The sequence below is a fragment of the Euprymna scolopes genome, chromosome 45 (assembly GCF_053919585.1).
Source record: "Euprymna scolopes isolate OS-2025 chromosome 45, ASM5391958v1, whole genome shotgun sequence".
Lineage (NCBI taxonomy): Eukaryota > Metazoa > Mollusca > Cephalopoda > Sepiida > Sepiolidae > Euprymna > Euprymna scolopes.
This window is the reverse complement of record NC_136526.1, coordinates 4,824,428-4,848,496: the sequence shown is the minus strand read 5'-3', so window position 1 is coordinate 4,848,496 and position 24,069 is coordinate 4,824,428. Positions and strand designations below refer to the sequence as shown.

At 33.2% G+C, this 24,069-nt stretch overlaps 2 protein-coding genes across 3 annotated transcripts in view; one reads left to right on the top strand and one right to left on the bottom strand.

Annotated features, from left to right (window-relative positions):
- Window positions 1–419, bottom strand: part of LOC145269226 (tubulin delta chain-like) — a 40,873-nt gene extending 40,454 nt beyond the window's left edge. Inside the window, exon 1 of one of the 2 annotated variants that reach the window (XM_080124847.1) lies at window positions 206–419. Coding sequence is in view for 1 of the 2 variants with exons in the window: in XM_080124846.1 (XP_079980972.1) it covers window positions 53–87 (35 nt within the window). In the remaining variant the exon portion in view is untranslated. Of the gene's footprint in view, window positions 1–52; window positions 163–205 lie in introns of those variants that run through there. The other variant, XM_080124846.1, reaches the window with a different exon arrangement.
- A 168-nt stretch (window positions 420–587) lies between these two features.
- LOC145269225 (kanadaptin-like) overlaps window positions 588–24,069 on the top strand; it is a 69,234-nt gene continuing 45,752 nt past the window's right edge. The window contains exons 1-4 of the mRNA XM_080124845.1: window positions 588–1,381; window positions 14,154–14,316; window positions 17,477–17,596; window positions 22,871–22,934. Coding sequence (XP_079980971.1) covers window positions 644–1,381; window positions 14,154–14,316; window positions 17,477–17,596; window positions 22,871–22,934 — 1,085 coding nt within the window. The 5' untranslated portion in view covers window positions 588–643. The remainder of the gene's footprint in view (window positions 1,382–14,153; window positions 14,317–17,476; window positions 17,597–22,870; window positions 22,935–24,069) is intronic.

The following is a 24,069-nucleotide window of genomic DNA, read 5'->3' as shown; positions in this document are numbered from 1 at the left end:
GTGCCCGAAAAAAAATGGCGTCTCCATTTTCGGCGATAAACTGCAGTAGTACCCAAGTTGCCGTAGGTAAATAGGTCGTTGCCACATGGAATTAAACGCATTATCACGTCCTGTGATCTTTCCCTTTATATTTCTGCAGGTGAATAAACCAATTTAGTTATTTAAAACTTCAAACAAATAAATAATTAAACAAATATATGCATACCTTTTATGCCCTTGCGTTTTTGTTGCTTATGCAAAAAATAACATGTTTAATTGGTTTTAATTAATTTTTTTAAAAAGAAAACAGAAAGTCGACCATTTAAAAAAAAAAATGTGTCTCGCCTTGGATCCATAATTGATTTTGTCAACAAATGAACGTTTAAAAACAGTGATGACCAATGACCAGTCTCCCCGAAATCATTCATGCGCCGCGTGTTGCATATTTATTTTAGTATGCAACATATCTATTTACAAAAAAAAAACATTAAAATACTTTAAAAATATTCAAAACCCTTATTAAAATTAATTACAACTTTTTTAAAACAAAGTTTAACAAAAGTTGTCCGTTTAATATCGTAAGCGACATTTTGTTGTTTTTCTACATCGTAAGCGACATTTTGTTGTTTTTCTACATCGTAAGCGACATATTAATATTTTCAAAATGGCCGCCAATTCTTCGATAAACATGGATGAAACACAAACACACGAACAAAAAGATGGTTTGTCGTCGACTAAAACCGACAAGGAAGACGGGGAGAATCGAGATGAGAAGAAGGAAGACGCCGAATTTAAAATGCCGGTATTTCGGCGTATAAAATCCGAACAAGCACCTCGGTCTTCCTCAAATACTATGACTAAATCAGACAAACAACACCATGCCGATGCTATGAGTACCATCGATTCCAATACCGACACTGACAAAGATAATGGTGAAAATAGCGATTCAACTCACGACAACGATAGCAAAACAAAACCAGGATATAATAAACCGGTTGCTTCTCTCCCGTCAGCCGAAGAAGCCAAGCAAATCCGGGCGGCGATCCCGTATAAGGAGCCGTCTTGGGGTGGCCTGGCAACGCGCAAGTACTCTTTCGACGTCCTTAAAAATGGTAGCATTATTGATAGCATCGACCTGAGCGACAAGTCCTTCTACATCTTTGGCCGCCTCCCAACGTGCGACGTCACCCTGGAGCACCCGTCTCTGTCGCGCTATCATGCCTGCATCCAGCACTGTGCGACCCCGACCGAACGCAACGAGGCCGGTTGGTATCTATACGACCTGGACAGCACCCACGGTACATGGATCAATAAGGTCAAAGTGCAACCAAAGGTCTATCACCGAATTCGGGTGGGCCATGTGATAAAGTTTGGTGGCAGTACCCGATTATTCATCTTACAGGTAAGTTTAGACAGATATGAGAAAAAAGACATGTGACTTTTTCTTTGGTCAAGATCAAAGTGTAGTATCTGTTCTTCAGATGCTGCACTTCCATTTCTTGTTCTCTTTCAGTGGAGGATAAGTCCTTCACGACTGAGACAATTTTTTATTTTTGTACCTTTTCTCCACGTTAAAAAACGACCCTGGTGTCTAACTCTGTCCCGTGGGGAGGCATAGTAAATAGGTACTATCTATGGTAGCACATCTAAGACCATAAACGACCAAGTTCTCTCTGATTCTCTCTCCTCTGATCTTGAGCAAGTGGTACAATGGGGAAAGAGGTGGCTTGTTACAGATATGAGAAAAAAGACGTGACCTTTTCTCTTTAAAAAATCGGGTTTGTTTTACTGTACACATAGATTAAAAAAAGTTGTCAAAAAACAAATATATAACAAATAAATGTTATCAAAGGCAAGATAAGTTACTTTTCTACCAAAATGGATATATTTTTTGTGTTTTTATTCAATTTAACATGTTTATTCAGCTTGAAAAACGTACATTGTTTACTGATGTATTGGAAAATTCAAAATGGCGCCCGACTCTCTCTTTAACACGGTAAGTTTGGGAAAAGGTGTAATAAATAATAAACTAGACAAAATACTATTAAAAACCCACCGAATATATGTCAAGTTATGTCACGGTAACATATATTGAGCGAATTTCTAACAGTATTTTGTCTAGTTTATTATTTATAACACTTTTTCCCGAACTTACCGTGTTAAAGAGAGAGTCGGGCGCCATTTTGGATTTTCCAATACATCGGTAAACACTGTATGCTTTTGGAGCTGAATAAACATGTTAAATTGAATAAAAACACGAAAATTATATCCAGTTTGGTAGAAAAGTAACTTATCTTGCCTTTGATAACATTTATTTGTTCTATATTTGTTTTTTGACAACTTTTTCGAATCAGTACAGTAATACAAACCCAAAAAATTACATCCTTACATCATTCGTAGACATTTATACTGATGACACTACTATCTATGGTAACACATCAAAGACCATAAATGACCAAGTTCTCTCTGATTCTCTCTCCTCTGAACTTGAGCAAGTGGTACAATGGGGAAAGGGGTGGCTTGTTACTTTTAATGCATCTAAGACCAAGCTTTTATCTTTACATCATCAACGCTCTGATCCCCATCTGGCATCAATTGAAATGAATGGCTCTCGTCTTGGGGAGGCCTCATGTTTTGACAAGCTTCTGGGCTTGACCTTTACTCCTGATCTTAAATAGAACACATACATTAAATCCGTTGCCAAGGCCGCTGGAAAAATGATAGGATCCTTCTATCGATCCAGTAGATATCTCACTGCTGATGCAATTCTCTATCTATATAAGAGCCAGGTATGCCCAAGGATAGAGTACTGTTGCCACATCTGGCCAGGAACTGCTAGAAAGAACTTATCATGCCTTGATAGAGTTCAAAATAGACTTCGTAGCCTCGTAGGGGATGTCCTTTTCTCTTCCCTGCAACCTCTTTCTCACAGAAGAGATGTTGCAAGTTTGTCTCTGTTTTATTTATATTTTCATAGCAAGTGCTCGTCTGAACTCACCCTCGCCAGACTTTCACAAGAAACACCCGTCAAGCAGAAAACACTATCAATAATTTCCCCCACTCTTTATCTGTGCCTAAACCTAAACGTAGATTCCATGAACAAAGCTTAACTGCACGCCTGTGGAATTATCTTCCGTTTTCCTGCTTTCCAGCTGACTATGATATGGTTGTCTTCAAGTCTAATGTAAACAAGTTTTTGATGAACCGTTCCATATAAATTAACAAATTTACCAAATTTCCATTATTAACAATTACTATATTGTCCAATTTCTACTGTACGTTCTTTAACCCTTATCCTCGAGTGGCCTCTTTGCCTTGATAAGTGATGATGCCTATGTAAAAAAAAAATAAATAAAATAGTTACGGGTTAAATATTATTACAGCTTGTGGTGTTATTCCCTTTTAGGTGATTTTCGAGAATAGTCAAAAAAGCAAAAGTGAAAAAATAAATACACAAGAAATAAATCGTCAATGTGGCCTAATTGTCCCATTGGAGACTTACCTGCAAAGGGTGTTCTGAAATCTGTTCTTAATATGTCGAGGTTGGGTGTATTAAGTCCGAAAGCCACTCTTAACATGGGGAGGTTCCAGGGTGTTTATTCTGAAAGCCATTCTTAACATGGGGAGATTCCAGGGTGTTTATTCCTAAAACTGTTCTTAACATGGGGAGGTTCCGAGGTGTTTATTCCAAAAGCCATTCTTAACATGGGGAGGTTCCGAGGTGTTTATTCCGAAAGCCATTCTTAACATGGGGAGATTCCGAGGTGTTTATTCCAAAAGCCATTCTTAACATGGGGAGGTTCCGAGGTGTTTATTCCAAAAGCCATTCTTAACATGGGGAGGTTCCGAGGTGTTTATTCCAAAAGCCATTCTTAACATGGGGAGGTTCCGAGGTGTTTATTCCAAAAGCCGTTCTTAACATGGGGAGGTTCGAGGTGTTTATTCCTAAAACTGTTCTTAACATGGGAAGGTTCCGGGGTGTTTATTCCAAAAGCCGTTCTTAACATGGGAGCTTTTTGGGGTGTTTATTCCGAAAGCCGTTTTTAACATGTGAAGGTTTCTGAGTGCTTATTGCAAAAGCCATTCGTAACATGGGGATGTTTCGGGGTGTTTATTCTGAAAGCCGTTCTTAACATAGGGAGCTTTTGGGGGTGTTTATTTTTACTAAAGGCAAGCTAAGTTACTCCTCTACCTATTTGGATAAGTTTTTGTGCATGCATGTTTTAAGTTTCAAACGGCCAAAACGAAAGGATGGAATTAGTATTTTTTGATGGAATCTCTCTTTAAAAAATCTACACTAAATCAAGCAATTATCAAATAGATACAAAATTTCCACCGATTATTAAGTGACGAATGAAGTTTATATTTATTTTTTTTGCCTCCAAATAAATAAATTAAAAAATTATTTTAAAGGTAAAAAAAAATAAATAATAAATAAAATAAAAAATCAAAAAATATAAAAAAAGGGGTTTGTATTTATTCGAAAAAGTTGTCAAAAAAAAAATACTTTGGTTTGTATTACTGTACACATAGATTCGAAAAAGTTGTCAAAAAACAAATATATAACAAATAAATGTTATCAAAGGCAAGATAAATTACTTTTCTACCAAACTGGATATAATTTTCGTGTTCTTATTCAATTTAACATGTTTATTCAGCTCGAAAACCATACAGTGTTTACCGATGTATTGGAAAATTCAAGATGGCGGCCGATTCTGTCTTTAACATGGTAAGTTCAGGAAAAGGTGTTATAAATAATAAACTAGACAAAATACTATTAAAAACCACCGAATATATGTCAAGTTATGTCACGGTAACATATATTGAGCGAATTTCTAACAGTATTTTGTCTAGTTTATTATTTATAACACCTTTTTCCAAACTTACCGTGTTTTAGAAAGAGTCGGCCGCCATTTTGAATTTTCTAATATATCGCTAAACACTGTATGGTTTTCGAGCTAAATAAACATGTTACATTGAATAAAAACACGAAAATTATATCCAGTTTGGTAGAAAAGTAACTTATCTTGCCTTTGATAACATTTATTTGTTATATATTTGTTTTTTGACAACTTTTTCGAATCTATGTGTACAGTAATACAAACCCGAAAAAAGTTGTTAAGAACTTTTTTCTAGACCACATTATATAAAAAGGAGAAACAAGTCGCCTTAATTAACTAGGCTACGCACGGCCAAGATGGAAGGATGAAGTAAATATTTTTTATCGTAGTCTCTCTTTAAAAATTTACCAAAAATCAAGTAATCATCTAATGAATAAAAAATTTTCATCGATTTTTATGTGAAGAATGAACTTTATAATGGTGTGCTTTTTCCATAATCGATATTTATATATATATTTTATTGTATGCAAAACCCTCCATTCTTTATTTGTAGTTACAAATATGCTTAAAATAATCAGCCGAAACTGAACAAAATATATTGTATTGTGAGGAAAATGAAGATTGTAGATAAAACAAATAAAAAAAGAACTGCGCACGTATCAGATTTTAAGATTGAAAATCCGAATTTTGAATGTGTTTTATTTTTCATCTTTTGTGTTTCAAAATGTGAAATTTGTATTTTTTTTTTTTTTTTTTTTTTTTTTTTTTACGCAGTGATCACCACTTATCAAGGCCCGGAAACCACTCAGGGATAAGGGTTATTGAAAGTACATTACATTAGTGTGGAGATTTGAGGAAGTGTTTACTTAAGGGGGCGGTTCATTAGGAATTTGTTAACATTGGACTTGAAAACATCCAAGTTGTAGTCAGGTGGGAAGCAGGCAGACGGAACAGAGTTCCACAGGCGTGCAGTTCTAAGAAAGAAGCTTTGTTCATGGAACCGCGTTTTGATTTAGGCAAAGATATAGAGTGGGGGAAATTTTTCACAGTGGATTTAGCTAGACGGGTGTTTTTCGTGAAAGATTGGCGAGGGGGGACCAGAGATTGGAGTTCAGACGAGCACCTGCCATGGAAATAACAATAAAACAAAGATAGGCTCGCAACGTCTCTTCTGTGGGAGAGAGGTTGCAGGGTAGAGAAAAGGGCATCCCCCCACTAAGCCACAAAGTCTATTTTGTACTCTGTCAAGGCAGGATAGGCTATTTTTAGCAGCTCCTGCCCAGATATGGCAACAGTATTCCATCCTTGGACGTACTTGGCTTTTATATAGATAGAGAATTGCATCAGTAGTGAGATATCTTCTGGAGCGGTAGAAGGATCCCACCATCTTTCCAGCGACCTTGGCAACAGACTTGATGTACATGTTCCATTTCAGATCAAGAGTAAAGGTCAAACCCAGAAGCTTGTCAAAACACGGGGCCTCACCCAGACGAGAGCCATCCATCACAATTGATGCCAGATGGGGATTGTTGAATATGTTAATAATTATCGTTCAGTTCAGCAAAAAAAAAAAGCAAAAAAAAACAAAACAAATATACATATTTTCATTATTTTTGCGAAAAACTCTACTTTTAAATCTTTGAAAAATAAATTAATAATCTTATTATTAATAATTTTAATAATTTAAAAAACACTTTAAAATAATGGATTTTAATAGATTTTAATTTGTTAAAAAATAAACAACTTGGTTTTCTTTTTATTTTTTGGCTGTATCTAGTTTTAACTTATTTTAAAGTGTTTTTTTATGTAAAGATTAAGATAGTGTAAAGCTTATAGAGTTAGAACAAAAACCAAAATGGTGGTTTCATTTGAGCCATAGTGGAACCTCGATAATTGCTCAAAATTCAAAAATTAAAATACTGGTAGAATATGAAATTTTCACACGACTAGTGACATTAATTTGATGTATTTCTATATTGTACAAGTGTATGCACTTCATTACAAATTATACATATATTTTTATTTTTAGAACGTTTAGATAAATCATCAGTACCGTCGGTTTCAGACCTGATAATAAGGGACTGTTTTAGATACCTATATCAATTCTCTTCAGCAGATACTCCTCTGTTTTATAACCGGATTTGGAAACATACGCATACATTACAAGATCTCGTACGAATCTCGTTTTTTTTTTTTTTTAAACAACCTTAAAACTCAAATAATAAAATTTTTAAAAATTGTCGGTTTTAATATTTTTTGGGCGCTAAAAAAAAAAAAAAAAAAAAAAAAAAAAGGGGGGGGGGAGAAATTGCATATACTTAAAAAATTTTCTGTTACATGTTATGCTAATATATTTGAACTATTTAGATCTATTAATTTTAAATTTTGGCACTTCAGCATGACAGTGCCATGAGGCGAATGTGTGTATTTTAGTTTCAAAAATAGCTGATAGAGGGCGTGTGTCCGTCGAACAGAGATCGATAAATCGTATCCCTCATTGTAAAAAAAAAAATATTTAAAATTTCTAAAAAATAATTATATATTGACAAACTAAAATTATATTTTGATATTTTTTTATACAATTTATTGTGAAAAAATAATAATAATAATAATAATCATAATAAAATAATAATAATAAAAAATAAAATAATAAATAAAATAATAAATAGAAATAAATAATAATAAAAATAAAATAATAGAAATAAATAATAATAAAAATAATTATATGCTGCTACATTTTATACAATTTTACAAAAAAAGACTCAAATAATTCTAACAACAATCTCTACCAGGCTATAAAACTTCTCACAATACATAGAAGTTACTATCAAGGCTCCTGTAAGGAAAGTGGGCTCCCTCTACCAAGCTAGAAAACTGCTCACACATAATTTTTTTTTTTTTTTTTTTTTTACAAGGTGGTCACCACTTATCAAGGCCCGGAAGCCACTCAGGGATAATGGCATTTTAGTTTTAGTTTAATTTTTTTTTTTAACATTTATTTTATTTTCACTTATAAATCATTCATTTAAAAAAAATAATATCAAAATATTAAAATTATTATTTTTTATTTTTTATACAATAAATTTTTCGCTTTTCCTATACTTTTTGTGTTATTTATTTCGTTATTATTGTGTTATCGTAAGCACTTGTTTATATTTGAGGTTCACAGAACGGCCGGTAGAGGACATTTCTCATTCAAAGAACAGGGGTCAATAACTCGTCTCAGCTGACTCATGGCACTGTCATGCAGAAGTGCTTAAATTTTTTCCAGTTTTAAACGGAATTATTCTTATTCTAACTCAATTTCTAAACTAGTCTAAGGGAGATAAATTTGTAAAGGCCTGAAGCCTAATTTGACTGATAATAATTATTTTTATTCGTCTCCCGATTTTTAGGAGGAGGGGGGGCTATGTTTTTAGTGGCATCTGTGCGTCCGTCTGTTAGTATGGATGATTGCCAAATAACCGTCCATTAGTTTTTTCAGAAATTTTGCCACAAATTGTATTTCATTAAATAGATAGTAAAAAAATTTTTTTTGCAAATATTCCCGTTGCGTCCGCAGGGGCTCAAGAGGTAAAAAATGCCCCAAAATAGCCAAAAATGACACGTTTTGCCCCATAACTTTTGATCCATCCATTAGATTTTTTTAAAACTTGGCAAAAATGTGGAGCCCCTTGTTCTTAATATAAATCCAATATGGGTGACCCTGGCAAAATTCTGGTTTGCGTTCCCGGGGACTTTCGGTACTAAAAACGCCACTTTTTGTGGCTTTTTTTTCATATTTCTCAACAAAAACTTGATATGTCTGACTATATAGTGGTTTTTCAAGATGGTCAACTCAAATATACATGTATTAAGGCCTGAAACTGCACCGTTATCCATTACACTGGGATTCGGCATCTCCAGGGGCTCAAAAGAGGTCAAGAATGCCCCAAAATGACACTTTTTGCCCCATAGCGCTTGATCCATCCATTAGATTTTCCTGAAACTTGGCTAAAATGTGGAGGCCATCGTTCTTAATATAAATTCAGTATGGGTGAACCTGCCAAAATTCTGGTTTGCATCCCTCTTAAACTTTTAGTACTAAAAAAAAAAAAACATGCCTTTTTGGAGATCTTTTTTCATATTACTCAAAAACTTAATATGTATGTCTATGTAGTGGTTTTCCATGGTGCTGAATTCAAATATACATGTCTTAAGGAGTGAAACTGCATCGTTTGTCCATTTTTACTGGGATTCGGCGTTCCCAGGAGTTCAAGTGTCACAAATGCCCCAAAATTGCACAGAAGAGACGTTGCGAGCCTATCATTGTTTTATCGTTATTTCCATGGCAGGTGCTCGTCTGAATTCCAATCGCTGGTCCCCTCCCCTCGCCAATCCTTCACGAAAAACACCCGTCTAGCTGAATCCACTGTGAAAAATTTCCCCCACTCTTTATCTGTGCCTAAATCAAAACGTAGATTCCATGAACAAAGCTTCTTTCTTAGTAGTTTTCCATGGTGCTGAATTCAAATATACATATCTTAAGGTGTGAAACTGCGCCGTTTGTCCATTTTCACTGGGAATCGGTGTTCCCATGAGCTCAAAAGAGGCCACAAATGCCCTAAAATTGCAAAATAAAATGACACTTTTTACCTCATAACTTTTGCCCCATTCATTAGATTTTTCTGAAACTTGGCAAAAATGTGAAGGCAACGTTGGCTTTTCACACTTCTCACATTCATCATTTCTTCACTATTCTTTTTTGTGGCGTCATCTCACATGCAGCACCAGAGGGGGACCACACATGCGCGGCTTGATTATATTGCATATCTCTGTATATGTTAATTGAAATATTTAAAAATGTCGGTTCATCGAACCAGATTTGAGCTGAAGTTAACACTCTACCCGTTTGCAAGCAGAAGCGAAGCGTCCCATTCGTGGCAGTCGGTTTATCAGAATTTTTTTTATGTTGGACTTGAAGGCAGGTGGGAAACAGGCAAATGGAAGAGAGTTCCACAGGCATGCACTTCTAAGAAAGAAGCTTTGTTCATGGAATCTACGCTTTGATTTAGGCACAGATAAAGGGTGAAAAATTATTGACAGTGGTTTCAGCTAGACGAGTGTTTTTCGTGAAAGATTGGCGAGGGAGGACCAGAGATTGGAGCTCTGACAAGCACTTGCCATGGAAATAATGATAAAGCAGAGACAGGCTCGCAATGTCTCTTCTGTGGTAGAGAAGTTGCAGGGAAGAGAAAAGGGCATCCCCTACTAAGCCAACAAAATCTATTTTGTACTCTGTCAAGGCAGGATAGGCTGTTTTTAGCAGCTCCTGCCCAGATGTGGCAGCAGTACTCCATCCTTGGACATACTTGGTTTTTATATAGATAGAGAATTGCATCAGTAGTGAGATATCTACTGGAGTGGTAGAAGGACCCCACCGTTTTTCCAGCGACCTTGACAACAGACTTGGTGTACGTGTTCCATTTCAGATCAGTAGTAAAGGTCAATACTAGAAGCTCGTCAAAACATGGAGCCTCCCCAAGACGAGAGGCATTCATTTCAATTGATGCCAGATAGGGATCAGAGCATTGATAGGAATGTGTTCGTCCATCTGTACTTTTCTCATTAACTACGCCTTGGAATTTTTTGAAATTTTGCACAAACATTAAACATGATATGAGTAAAAAAAGTAACAGAATGGATTTTCTGGGAAAACTCTGGTTACCCTCCTAGGGGTGCGTTTCGGGCTAAAATGGTTAAAATGGACACTTTTGTGCTTATTAAAAAAAAATTGATGCCTTGGATTTTTATAAAACTTTCTGAAAAGTTGTAACTAACTGATTTCTATATAATTTTGTTTGTATATACTTCACAATAACTCTTGAGTGTGCCCCAGGGGCTGTTTTAGGGCTAATAAAAAAATTCCATTTTTGGGGGCTATTTTACCATATTTTTCCAAAATTTTCTGTGTATGTTTATTTAGCAGTTTTGCATGGTGCTGAACTCAAATTTAAATATGTTAAGGCCTTGGGGACTTTTTGGGGGGGGGGCAATGATGGACTTAGTCCTTTCTTTTTTTGCATGCTGCAGAACTCAAATTTACATATGTTAAAGCCTAAAACTACACCATTTGTTCATTTTCAACAGGATTTGACGTCCCCTGGGGACTTTGTGGGTTAAAGAGGGGGGGGGGGCAAATACTAAACTTGGTAATTTTATGGGATGATCATCTTTACTTAACTATTACGTGCAATTATATTCATGCAGATATTCTACATGATTTATACTTGCATAATATTTGCGTAAAAAGGTTATAGTAATCAGAAACCTCTTTCTTTATATATTTATCTATGCGTATATATATTTGTTTAAAAAATGTTGCCTACCAAACTCCTCTGTCAGTTTTTGGTCTACAGACATGAAACCTGATATATAGGATATTCAAAACTTTATATTTGGTTTTAAAAAGTGTGAAAATTAAAGAAATGAACGACGGCATTACAAACATGCATGCATAACGTAATAGCTATTGGTTCATGTTTTAATTTTCAGTCCTGCCGTAAATATGTCTTCATAGCTCAGGAATTAATGTCAAGGGAAAAATTAAATTGTTTTGGTTTTGATTCTCAGTGATGGCACACGAGTCATTTTTTTTTAAAACTTTTTAAATCATTACTATATATTGAGTCAAATATAGTATAACAACAAATACGAAATCTGCATGTATATATATATTTATATATATATATATATATAAAGTAAACAGTAATTAAAAATAATGGCAGTTTTGTCTTGGTCGCGGTGAATCTGAGTAAAAAAAAATACTGAGTCGTTTTTGTTAACTTGTAAATAAAAAAAAAAAATCCCAAGACGTAGCTATTGAGAAAAAAATTGATGAACGGACGAACGGATAAGGGTGAAGTTACAGGTTCACCCGTTTTTCCCGGGGGGGGGGGGGGACCAAAAAAGAGAATGAAAGAGAAAAGTGTTCATAAAAGAGTACATCCTTGAATATGGATGCAGACAAAAAGGTTAGAAAATCCATGTGTTGTAAAACCTGATATTACTGATATATATATATATAGTGGAAATGGTAATTAATAAAAACTGAAGAAAGTGCTCAATGCCGTTGTAGAGCAGATATGCGTTTTATTTTTTTTATTACCGTATCTTTCTGTTAAGTTACATTATTGTTTGACAAAACGGCAGATTGCTGAATATATATATATATATATATATATATATATAAGTAAACAGTTAATAAAACATGTTAAAAAACACTTTGAAAAAGAGTTAAAAACATATTTAATCTGAAAAGGAAACACTTGATAAGTGGATAGTCCTTAATCCGCGGAGTTTCCTTCTCATCAGAGGGTAGGAATTAGCAAAATGCAGGATCGGATTTTGCATGCAAAAGTATTTGATGAAACTACAAGTAAGTCAAAGATTTTACTTGATAACAAAAAAGTGAAGCAGAGGGAATATGGTGAAGAAAAAGGTGATTACACATGAATGGATAGTCTGGTGGAAGATAAATAATCCAGTGACGGTAAAATCCAAATATATAACTTCAAGAAAGTTAAAAGAATTTCCATTTGCACAAGTAAAATCCAAGGAAATCCCGTAATTGGAAGATGGTCCAAAATAATCCAAAGGCTGAAATCCATGGAATAATTCACAAAAATATGTACAAGGAAAAAAAGGGCGAAAATTCCAATAATATTAATAAAAGAAAAATAAGATATGCTTTTCACTCTACTGCCGAGACATAAAAATTTTATTTTATATATATATATATATATATATATATATATATATATATATATAAAATATTTCATTTACTCACATAAATAAATATACGAAAGTATAAATTTATGCGTAAACTTTAAGTATTTACTTCAACAGTGCTCAATGCGTAGGTAGAGCTAGTTAGTAAGTTATAAAATATATATGGCGATTAAGTTACACAGAATATTCCGCGTTTCATCCACTCTAGGACTGAGGAATCCTAGAGTGAATGAAACGCGGAATATTCTGTGTAGCTTAATCGCCATATATATTTTATAACTTACTATATATATACTAGCATTTATCTCCAGGTGTTTGGAGATGTATGTTGAGCAAAAAAAAAAAGAAAAGCGGTCAATTTTTTTTTAAACTTTGACCCCTATTATGACCCCGTTAACATTTATTGTTTGCGGCTCAAATCAAGTTATTAACTTAGATCAATGTCCAAGGAACCTATATCTAAAATTTCAAGTGTGTAGACCCACAATTGGCGGAGGAGTTTGGTAGAGATCTCAAAAGTCAAATCGTTGAACTTTGACCCCTTAATCGTCAAATTTCTGGCCGAAAACCAATCACATCGATTTTCCCAAATCTCAGTACCCTGTATATCAAATTTCGAGTCTGTAGACCTAAAATTGACAGAGTTATTGTGTAGGGAAATGTACACATGCAGACACACACACACACACTTTCACTTTTATAGATAGATAGATATATGTATATTAGGGTGGAACGATACGGATGGCAGTGATGGCTGAGAATGCAGTTAGGAGATTCGAAGTTCCTATCCGTCGCGACGATTACCACCTGACGAAGGCCAGAGGAATAGTTGGCCGAAACGTTGTGAATAAACAAAACCAATAAAAGATCAAAAACAACAACTAATAAAGATGAGAATAATAACAACGTTTCGGCCAACTTCCTCTGGCCTTCGTCAGGTGGTAACCGCGACGGATAGGAACTTTGAATCTCCTAACTGCATTCTCAGCAGTTCGGAACAAACAAAACCAATAAAAGATCAAAAACAACAACTAATAAAGATGAAAATAATAGTCCGAAATAAAAATAAATTAATGTATAATGCTCATCTCAAAAATGAATTCCGATTAAGGAATAATATATATAGATACATTTATCGCCTAAAGAAAGCAACACTACAGATTTATTTTCAAACTGCCTTCAGCTCTAATCACCACTTCAGTACGGGTCCGGAACTGGGAGCATGCCTTTTCCACAAGCGTCAGTGGAAGCTCGGCAAATACTTGGCAAATGGCAGCGGTCAGGATGGCTTTGGTGTTGTAGGAGGTCATGTCGGTGATGTTCTCGACATATGACCCAATGAAGTAGTCCGGCAGGTTCATGACAGTGGAAGGGGGGGGGGTCAGTGTGAGAAGGGTACAAAGTCCTAACACTCCTTCTGAAGCCAAGCCTGTAGTGTTGTTTTCTTTAGGGGGGACACTTTTATTGTAAATCCCTGTACATTCGTCTGGAGTATGAATCTGTTCTTATCCCCTTCTCCTCTATGTGGCTTTCATTCATCTGAGGTTGAAATGACTGTTTCAGGGTCCGGCTGATGACCAGGAGGAAGAGTCGCAGTTGAGCGTTACTGAGCTGAGGATGCAACGCGAGAAACATAAAAGAGAGACGGAACTACTGAGGCAGGAAGAAATGGACGAGGATCCGAATGAAGTTATTAGCAGAGATGATGGCTGCATGTGGGGCATTGGTCAGTAAAAATCAGATTTTTTTTTATGTTGTTTTTTAGTTTTTCTGTTTTTCGCATTCCTTTTTTCTTTATTCTTTTTTTTCTTTTTGTTTGTATTTTCTTTTTAATATTTTCTTCATTCCTTTTTTTAGTTTTCTTTCTTTTCCTTTTTTTATTTTCTTTTCCTTTTTTTAATTTTCTTTCTTTTCTTTTTTATATTTTCTTTTCTTTTTTTTAATTTTCTTTCTTTCCTTTTTTAATTTTCTTTCTTTTCCTTTTTTTAATTTTCTTTCTTTTCCTTTTTTTAATTTTCTTTCTTTTCTTTTTTATATTTTCTTTTCTTTTTTTTAATTTTCTTTCTTTTCTTTTTTTTAATTTTCTTTCTTTTCCTTTTTTTATTTTCTTTCTTTTCCTTTTTTTAATTTTCTTTCTTTTCCTTTTTTTTAAATTTCTTTCTTTTCCTTTTTTTATTTTCTTTTCCTTTTTTTATTTTCTTTCTTTTCCTTTTTTTTAAATTTCTTTCTTTTCCTTTTTTTTATTTTCTTTCTTTTCCTTTTTTTATTTTCTTTCTTTTCCTTTTTTTATTTTCTTTCTTTTCCTTTTTTTTATTTTCTTTCTTTTCCTTTTTTTTATTTTCTTTCTTTTCCTTTTTTTTAAATTTCTTTCTTTTCCTTTTTTTATTTTCTTTCTTTTCCTTTTTTTTAAATTTCTTTCTTTTCCTTTTTTTTATTTTCTTTTTCCTTTTTTTATTTTCTTTTCCTTTTTTTAATTTTCTTTCTTTTCCTTTTTTTATTTTCTTTCTTTTCCTTTTTTTATTTTCTTTCTTTTCCTTTTTTTATTTTCTTTCTTTTCCTTTTTTTATTTTCTTTCTTTTCTTTTTTTAATTTTCTTTCTTTTCCTTTTTTTATTTTCTTTCTTTTCCTTTTTTTATTTTCTTTCTTTTCCTTTTTTATTTTCTTTTCTTTTTTTAATTTTCTTTCTTTTCCTTTATTTTCTTTCTTTTCCTTTTTTTATTTTCTTTCTTTTCCTTTTTTTATTTTCTTTTTTTTTTTTAATATTTTCTTTTCTTTTTTTTAATTTTCTTTCTTTTCCTTTTTTTATTTTCTTTTCCTTTTTTTAATTTTCTTTCTTTTCCTTTTTTTATTTTATTTTCCTTTTTTTAATTTTCTTTCTTTTCCTTTTTTTATTTTCTTTCTTTTCCTTTTTTTATTTTCTTTCTTTTCCTTTTTTTATTTTCTTTCTTTTCCTTTTTTTATTTTCTTTCTTTTCCTTTTTTATTTTCTTTCTTTTCTTTTTTTTAATTTTCTTTCTTTTCCTTTTTTTATTTTCTTTTTTTTTTAATTTTCTTTCTTTTCCTTTTTTTATTTTCTTTTCCTTTTTTTAATTTTCTTTCTTTTCCTTTTTTTATTTTCTTTCTTTTCCTTTTTTTATTTTCTTTCTTTTCCTTTTTTTATTTTCTTTCTTTTCCTTTTTTATTTTCTTTCTTTTCTTTTTTTTAATTTTCTTTCTTTTCCTTTTTTTATTTTCTTTCTTTTCCTTTTTTTCTTTTCTTTTCTTTTTTTTAATTTTCTTTCTTTTCCTTTTTTTATTTTCTTTCTTTTCCTTTTTTTATTTTCTTTCTTTTCCTTTTTTTATTTTCTTTTCTTTTTTTTAATTTTCTTTCTTTTCCTTTTTTTATTTTCTTTCTTTTCCTTTTTTTATTTTCTTTCTTTTCCTTTTTTATTTTCTTTTTCTTTTTTTTATTTTCTTTCTTTTCCTTTTTTTATTTTCTTTCTTTTCCTTTTTTATTTTCTTTCTTTTCCTTTTTTTATTTTCTTTCTTTTCTTTTTTATATTTTCTTTTCTTTTTTTTATTTTCTTTCTTTTCCTTTTTTTATTTTCTTTCTTTTCCTTTTTTTAATTTTCTTTCTTTTCCTTTTTTTTTAATTTTCTTTCTTTTCCTTTGTTTTTATTTTCTTTCTTTTCCTTTTTTTAATTTTCTTTCTTTTCCTTTTTTAATTTTCTTTCTTTTCCTTTTTTTATTTTCTTTCTTTTCCTTTTTTTAATTTTCTTTCTTTTCCTTTTTTTTAATTTTCTTTCTTTTCCTTTTTTTTAATTTTCTTTCTTTTCCTTTTTTTTATTTTCTTTCTTTTCCTTTTTTTTATTTTCTTTCTTTTCCTTTTTTTAATTTTCTTTGTTTTCCTTTTTTTAATTTTCTTTCTTTTCCTTTTTTTTTAATTTTCTTTCTTTTCCTTTTTTTTTAATTTTCTTTCTTTTCCTTTTTTTATTTTCTTTCTTTTCCTTTTTTTTATTTTCTTTCTTTTCCTTTTTTTAATTTTCTTTCTTTTCCTTTTTTTTAATTTTCTTTCTTTTCCTTTTTTTTTATTTTCTTTCTTTTCCTTTTTTTAATTTTCTTTCTTTTTCTCTTTTTTTAAATTTTCCTCCATTTCGTTTTTTTGTTCCATTTTTCTGATTCTTTTTTCTTTCTTTTCCGTTTTTCTTTTTCTTTACCTTTTCTTACTTTTTCTTTCTTTTTGTTAACTTTTTCTTCCTTTGTTTATAATTTTCTTTCTTTTCCGATTTTTTATTTTCTTTTCCTTTTTAAATTTTTTTTCTTTTCCTTTCTTTTTTTTAATTTTCCTCCATTTCGTTTTTTTTTTTTGTTCCATTTTTCTTATTCTTTTTTCTTTATTTTTTTCCGTTTTTCTTTTTCTTTATCTTTTCTAACTTTTTTCTTAACCTTTTCTTCCTTTTTCTTTACTTTATCTCTTTTCACGTTTCTTTTTCTTTCTGTTTTCTTTACCGTTTTTTTTTTTTACTTTTTTTTTTACCTTTTTAACCTTTTTTTAATTTTTTTTTACTTTTTAAAATTTTTTTTACCTTTCTTGTTTCTTTGTCTTTCCTTTTCTTTCTTTATCTTTTCTATCTTTTTTCTCTCTTTACTTTTTTCTTTCTTTTTTTACCTTTTCTTACTTTTTACATTTTCTTTTTTTTCACCTATTTTCTTTTTTCACGTTTTCTTTCTTTTTTCACGTTTTCTTTCTTTTTTCACGTTTTCTTTCTTTTTTCACGTTTTCTTTCTTTTTTCACGTTTTCTTTCTTTTTTTCACCTTTTCTTTTTTCCATTTTCGTTTTTCCTTTCCCTTTGTGATCACTTTTCCTCTCGATTTTAAACGTAAAAAAAAAAATTTTTCTTCCGACAGACATGTCTAACGTCACAGATGAATATAAAGAAAATCCTTTCGCACAAAGTTTGGATTTAGATGAAACGTTCTACATTGATGATCCTAAAAAGGCTCTCAAAGGTTATCTTGACCGAGAAGGTAAGTCATTTCTACACACACACACACACACACACACACACACACACACACACATATATATATATTTTTCACACATACTGGGGTATGATCCCTTATAGTTGGGAGATTCTATTTATAAACGATGATGCTAGGAACTGACAAATCAAATTAATTCACGTTCTGCTACCAACCAATCAGAAACCAGAATTGCTCCATTAGGGGCGCCTCAGGCAGTAAGCGATAAACTTACTCCACCGGAAAGCCCAATAGCAAGGCCTGGGAGGGTGGACCTACTAGGTATTACCCAGGTGGCGTACCTCAGTCCGACAGGTGCTGATCCGGTTCCCGGCCCCTCACCTGTTGGGCTGAGTGTCAAGTAACGAATCCTTAACGAGTACGACTACCTTGTCTTCCTGCAGCCGAAGCCGCTATAAGACACATCGCATCATGAGAGATTTATAATGGGGTTAGCGTTATAATGGGGGTATGATCCCGCACAGTCGGGAGATTCTATTTATAAACGATGATGCTAACGAATCAAATTAATTCATGTTCCGCTACCAACCAATCAGAAACCAGAATTGCTCCATAAATATTAAACCTTTCTTTAGCAATTTCGCATATGTTTTCTTCGTGTCAACATCAGAAAAATCTTTTGCTCTTTGGCTACAAAATTATGAAGTCCGGAACCTGAACAAAAGAACTGTTTACTGAGAACCAGCCATCTCCAGGACTTGTATAGGACAACTATCGGAAACTGTTCTGAAACTAAATATGGCTTCCAACTAAAGTTAAATAAATGAATGGGATTAGTGTAATGTATTGGGCAGAATTACCTCCCTTACACCATTCATTTTTTTTTTTTTAATTTTCTCCCTTTGAAGATTATAATGCTGGGTATGGGGCAGCCAAACCAGCTGCCGACACTGCCCCGCTTTTTATTGAAACCAGCCGAGAGCTCTTTTTAGTATCCTCGCTGTTCCCTTAAGTGCAATTGTCTGGATCTCTTTTGCACTTGGTTCACCAGGAATATTAGTTAGGTAGGACTTCAGGTTCTTCTTAATAAGCCGTTTGGCTACAAAAGTATAAAGTCCGGAACCTGAACAAAAGAACTGTCTAATGAGAACTTGTCATCTCCAGGACTTGTATAGAACATCTAACCACTGGAAACGCTTCTGAAACTAAACATGGCTTACAACTCGAGAGGTTATGGACCCAGCGTGAGACTTCGATGGATTAGAATCAAAATTCGAATTGTGGCAAGTGTAATTTTTAGGATATTTACAAATCCAAAAGTTACATAAAGTAATTCAGGCGCAACCTGAAAACAGAAACGACCCCGACATTATTTAAAAGAACGCAAATGTCTTTGCGAAATTGATATAGTGCTTAGATGACCAAAGTCTATCACTGGTAAGGAGACAAGCCCTGGACGATGGCTGCAAAGCATTGAACATATTAAGAGAGTATTATTTATCGAAAGGAAAACCCAAAATTATCTCTATATATACTGAACTGGCATCTCTAAAATGTACGGAAGCTGAGACAATTAAAAGAGCCGAAACCATCGCAAATTCTTTTAAAAATGTCTAGCAAAGTTATTACTGACTGTCTGTTAATCTCCATGGTTCTTAAAGCGTTACCAAGTGATTTCAAGCCACTTATCACCGTGATAACCCAGAAAGAAAAAACCCATGACTTTTAGTCAATTCAAGGTAGCACTCAGGAGTTACGAGGAAACTCAAAAAAATGATCACAGGAAAACACGAATCTACAAATATCATAAAATTTTAAAATGCCCACATAAAAACACCAAAATTTAATTATACACATGTCATTTCTACACGCATACATATATATATATATATCTATGAAAGTGTCTGTGTCTGTGTGTTTCCCTACGCAATAACTCTGTCAATTTTTAGTCTACAGACTCAAAATTTGATATACAGGATACTGACATTTGGGAAAATCGATGTGATCGGTTTTTGGCCAGAAATTTGGCGGTTAAGGGGTCAAAGTTCAATGATTTAACCTTTGAGAACTCTACCAAACTCTTCCGACAATTTTGAGTCTACACCCTTGAAATTTTAGATATAGGTTCCTTGGACATGGATCTAACTTAATAACTTGATTTGAGCCGAAAACAATAAATGTTAAGGGGTCATAATAGGGGTTAAAGTTTAAAAAATTGACCGCTTTTTTTTTTTTTTTGCTCAACATATACCTCCAAATACCAGGGCAATGCCGGGCACTCATGCTAGTATATATATATATATATATATATATATATATATATGTATAACCCATCTGTTTGCCTGTGGTTACTTGATTGTTGTTTCTAGCTCCACCGGGAAAGTTATTTGATTCAGCATTTGAATGGCATCAAAGATATTCAAAAACGATAGGACATACCTCAATGGTGTGAACCTCGTCTGCTTGGTTTATGTCCAGTTCAGCTCATTACTTCTTGGGGTCGTTCTGGCTGTGATGTCTGCTTTGATGTTGTTTGATGTCTGTTTGATGTTGATTTCTGGCTATGATGTCTGTTTGTTTCTGACTATGATGTCTGTTTGTTTCTGGCTATGATGTCTGGTTGTGATGTCTGTTTCATGGGGTCGTTCTGGCTGTGATGTCTGTTTGATGTTGATTTCTGGCTATGATGTCTGCTTCGGTGATGGCAAGAGAATATTCTTTTCATTGTTTTGACTCTTGAGTATATATGCGGCACAGTTAGACATGGTTAATCAACCAAGAACCACATCACTATATAAAAGCATATAAAATATCAATGGATACACACTCGAGAGTCAAAACAATGCAAAAAATATGCTGTTGTCCTAGCCCTAATTATAATATATAATATCTTTGAGACAAACTATTTTTTGTCATGAAGGCCGGTAAGTAACCAGTCAACCTTACCACAGCTTCTCTCCACCCGGGCTGCCTGCTGCGTCTAATTTTTTTTCTTTTTCCTTTCCGCTGGTATTTTTTAATTTTTTTTTTTTTTTTTTCATGGCTGGGAGTTGCTCTATACCTTTAATACCCCACCCCTCCACCCGTTCTTGACATTCCAATAACCGTTCTTACCATGAGAAGTTGAGGGTGTCTATTTTGAAAGCCATTTGTAATATGAGGAGGTTGGGGGTTGAGAAACGACAACAACTGTACTTTAATTTTTTTTTGAGGGGAAGGGCACGCTTCCACTGAGAAACACCGGTTAGCGGGTACTGCTAGTATTGTGCATTAGAATTAGATTCCATGAACAAAGCTTCTTTCTTAGAACTGCACGCTTGTGGAACTCTGTTCCGTCTGCCTGCTTCCCTCCTGACTACAACTTGGATGTCTTCAAGTCCAACGTAAACAAATTCCTGATGAACCGCCCCCTTAAGTAGACACTTTAAATACCCACACTAACGTACTGTACTTACAATAACCCTTATCCCTGAGTGGCTTCCAGGCCTTGATAAGTTAATAAACTGAGAACCACATCATTATTTATAAAAGCATATAAGATATCAACGGATACACACTCGAGAGCCAAAACAATGAAAAGAATATGCTGTTGTCATGGGCTAGTTATAATACGTAATATCTGTTGGAAATTGTTTCGTCAGGAATGCCAAACCATCTGTCACTGTCTAAAATGTAGGGGAGGTAATTCAATAATTAAATGTCTCGAGAAATATGCCACCTTAAAACTGAAATGATTTATTAAATAATTGAATTTATGGTAAAACTTGTGGCGAATGCGCTGTTTTACAGTTGTTGTAAAAATGGAAATTTAAATTTCGTTCCATTTTAAATTCGGTACATTTTTAAATTACATCCCACTCCTTATTGGAATTTTTTATTTTTGAGATGAGCATTGTATGTTAATTTTATTTTATTTCGGACTATTAGTCTCATCTTATCTTTTTATTGGTGCTGACGAAGGCCAGAGGAAGTTGGCCGAAACGTTGTGCACCAATAAAAAGATAAGATGAGACTAATAGTCCGAAATAAAATAAAATTAATTACATGCCACTCATCGTTCACATTCGACATGTCAACTTTTATAGGTTTTCAGGTATACTGACAAGGTTGGGGGTATATATCCGACACAGTTAATCAACCAAGAACCACATCACCCTATATAAAAGCATATAAGATATCAACGGATACACACTCGAGAGTCAAAACAATGAAAAGAGTATGCAAAGTTGTAAATTAAAGTGTGAAAAAAAAATAAAACGTGCGATGTTAACCATCGCCCCACCGCGAGATGCTAACGGAAACACGATTGAATTTATTTAATTACTTGGATTTAGCAGGTGCCCGTTTTAATGAGTTAATGAGGTCAAGTTTGACTGCGGGATAGTATTCATTTACTGCTGAACGCTTTATTTCCCACCCCCAAGATGTTATAGGAAAAAGACTAACCTACATGCGTCAAGCGACAAATATTGAATATTTATCTTCCCGAAATCAAGCAAATTAAATAGACAGGCGAGCTTTGTTATTAACTGTGAGATATTACGATTTATATGTGATATAAAAAGTTGTGAACCAACCGACTGCTTCTCTGAAAGAAGACTTTTGTAGACACACAGAAAAAGCAAACACACATACATACATACATTTTCATATATTATATTTATAGATGATTCTTGCAAAATATACGATGAAGAGTTAACTTCATTTGCATATTACATTAAGAAAACTCAATTTTACTAAATAGCTGTATGTTAGTTAATGTTTATAGCGAGATAATTGTTTTAAGTGTTCTATTTAAGATTGTTATTATATCGATAATATATTTAATTTATTTGGAATTATTTTTACCAACGTCGATTTTTGAGAAACAAAATAAATATTTCTGACTTACAAATGCGGTAGGTTCATGTCATCTGACTTACAAATGCGGTAGGTTCATGTCATTTTTACTTTCTATGGTTTTGATATTCCCGTGTTTTTATTGCTTACAAAATGGGTGACTGATTTACCAGAACGTTGTAACTAAAAAGTGAGCACCCTTTTCAAATGTCAAAATAATGATTCTTTTTTTTTTTCAAATTTATTTCATAATCTTGTTAGTTAGTGTCCAATCAATAATAATCCGATGAAAAAATTTCAAAAACCTATTAGTATACAAATTACGCATGGGGAGATGGTTGTACAACTCCGCCAAAAAAAAACAAACAAATTATTTGAATTTTAAGTAAATACTTGTTTATTGTTGCATTGGAATTTGGCTTTCAAACGTATTTCCTGCGTATTTCAACTTAAAATTATTATTTTTCTTTTTTTCAAAAGGATTTGATGCTCCTGAATATGAGACAACCAGCGAAGGACCGGGCAAATTTCGTTGCAGTATTGAGTGAGTCGGCTAACTTTTTATCTAAATATTATTTTACTTGTCCATACGTCCAGTGCCAGAAAAAACATCACCACAAACATTAATTAATGACAAACAAATTACCTCCCTTTATATTCACTCTTTAGCAGCTAAAAATCATAAAAAACATTTCACCTCCAAAAATTTTTCAGAAACATGGCTGTCTGTTTACGGTTTTAAATTCGCTTTTTTATTTTATAATTTAAAAAAGTAATTTTGAGAGGAGACTGTAAGTTTTTTATTATTTATTATAATTTCTTTTTAAAATTTAAAGTTTCCGCTTCTCTTTTTGTCATGGTCCGCTTATCACCAAACACATCCAATTAAATGTATGATGCCACTGAGTCAATTTTAACCTATCCGTAGTTATTCTCCTCCAATCATTGCAGAAGTGAAAAAAAAGAGGAGGTGTAAGGAATTTTGCCAATCATGGCCGTTGTCCAACTTAAGAAGAAATTTACGCCGATGTTGTATTTGTGGAGGGAGACAAGATGGACTGCTTGTGTGATAGACGATACCTATCCGTAGTTATTCTCCTCCAATCATATATTATATTTTCTAATTTTACTAATGAATACCATATATTTTGGCGTATAAGATGTAGAGGGGACGGGATGGTCCGCTTGTGTGATAGATGATCCCGTCCCCATGTGTATGGTGGATGTATTGAATGGTAGAAGGATTAAAAAGCAAAAGGTTGTATAATGATGACGAAAACATATCGGTATATATTAGTGAACGAATGCAGATTTATTTACATGAGAAATATTAAGAATACAGATAGAAAGAATGAGAGTTCGTTGAGAATAAAATTTCGTTACTTGTGGTTGATAGCTGTGAGAGGGTGATGCCACCGGAGCGAATTCTGTCACATCTTGACTGGTCGAGCGTTCAGTGGAAAAGAAGAAGAGAAAAGAAAGAAACAGGAAGTCACGTGGCTGGGTCACTCTCCGAGTTAAAGGGTCACAATCGAATTAGCCTGGGAATTTGTGTGTGTGTTAATCGAGTTTGTAGCTTATCACACAAAAGATGGAATCGAAATTTGTGACGATAGGCTCAGAACCACGTCAATTCCTGTGATAAGCCTATTGAGTACAATCACTTTTTGTTGCGGCGG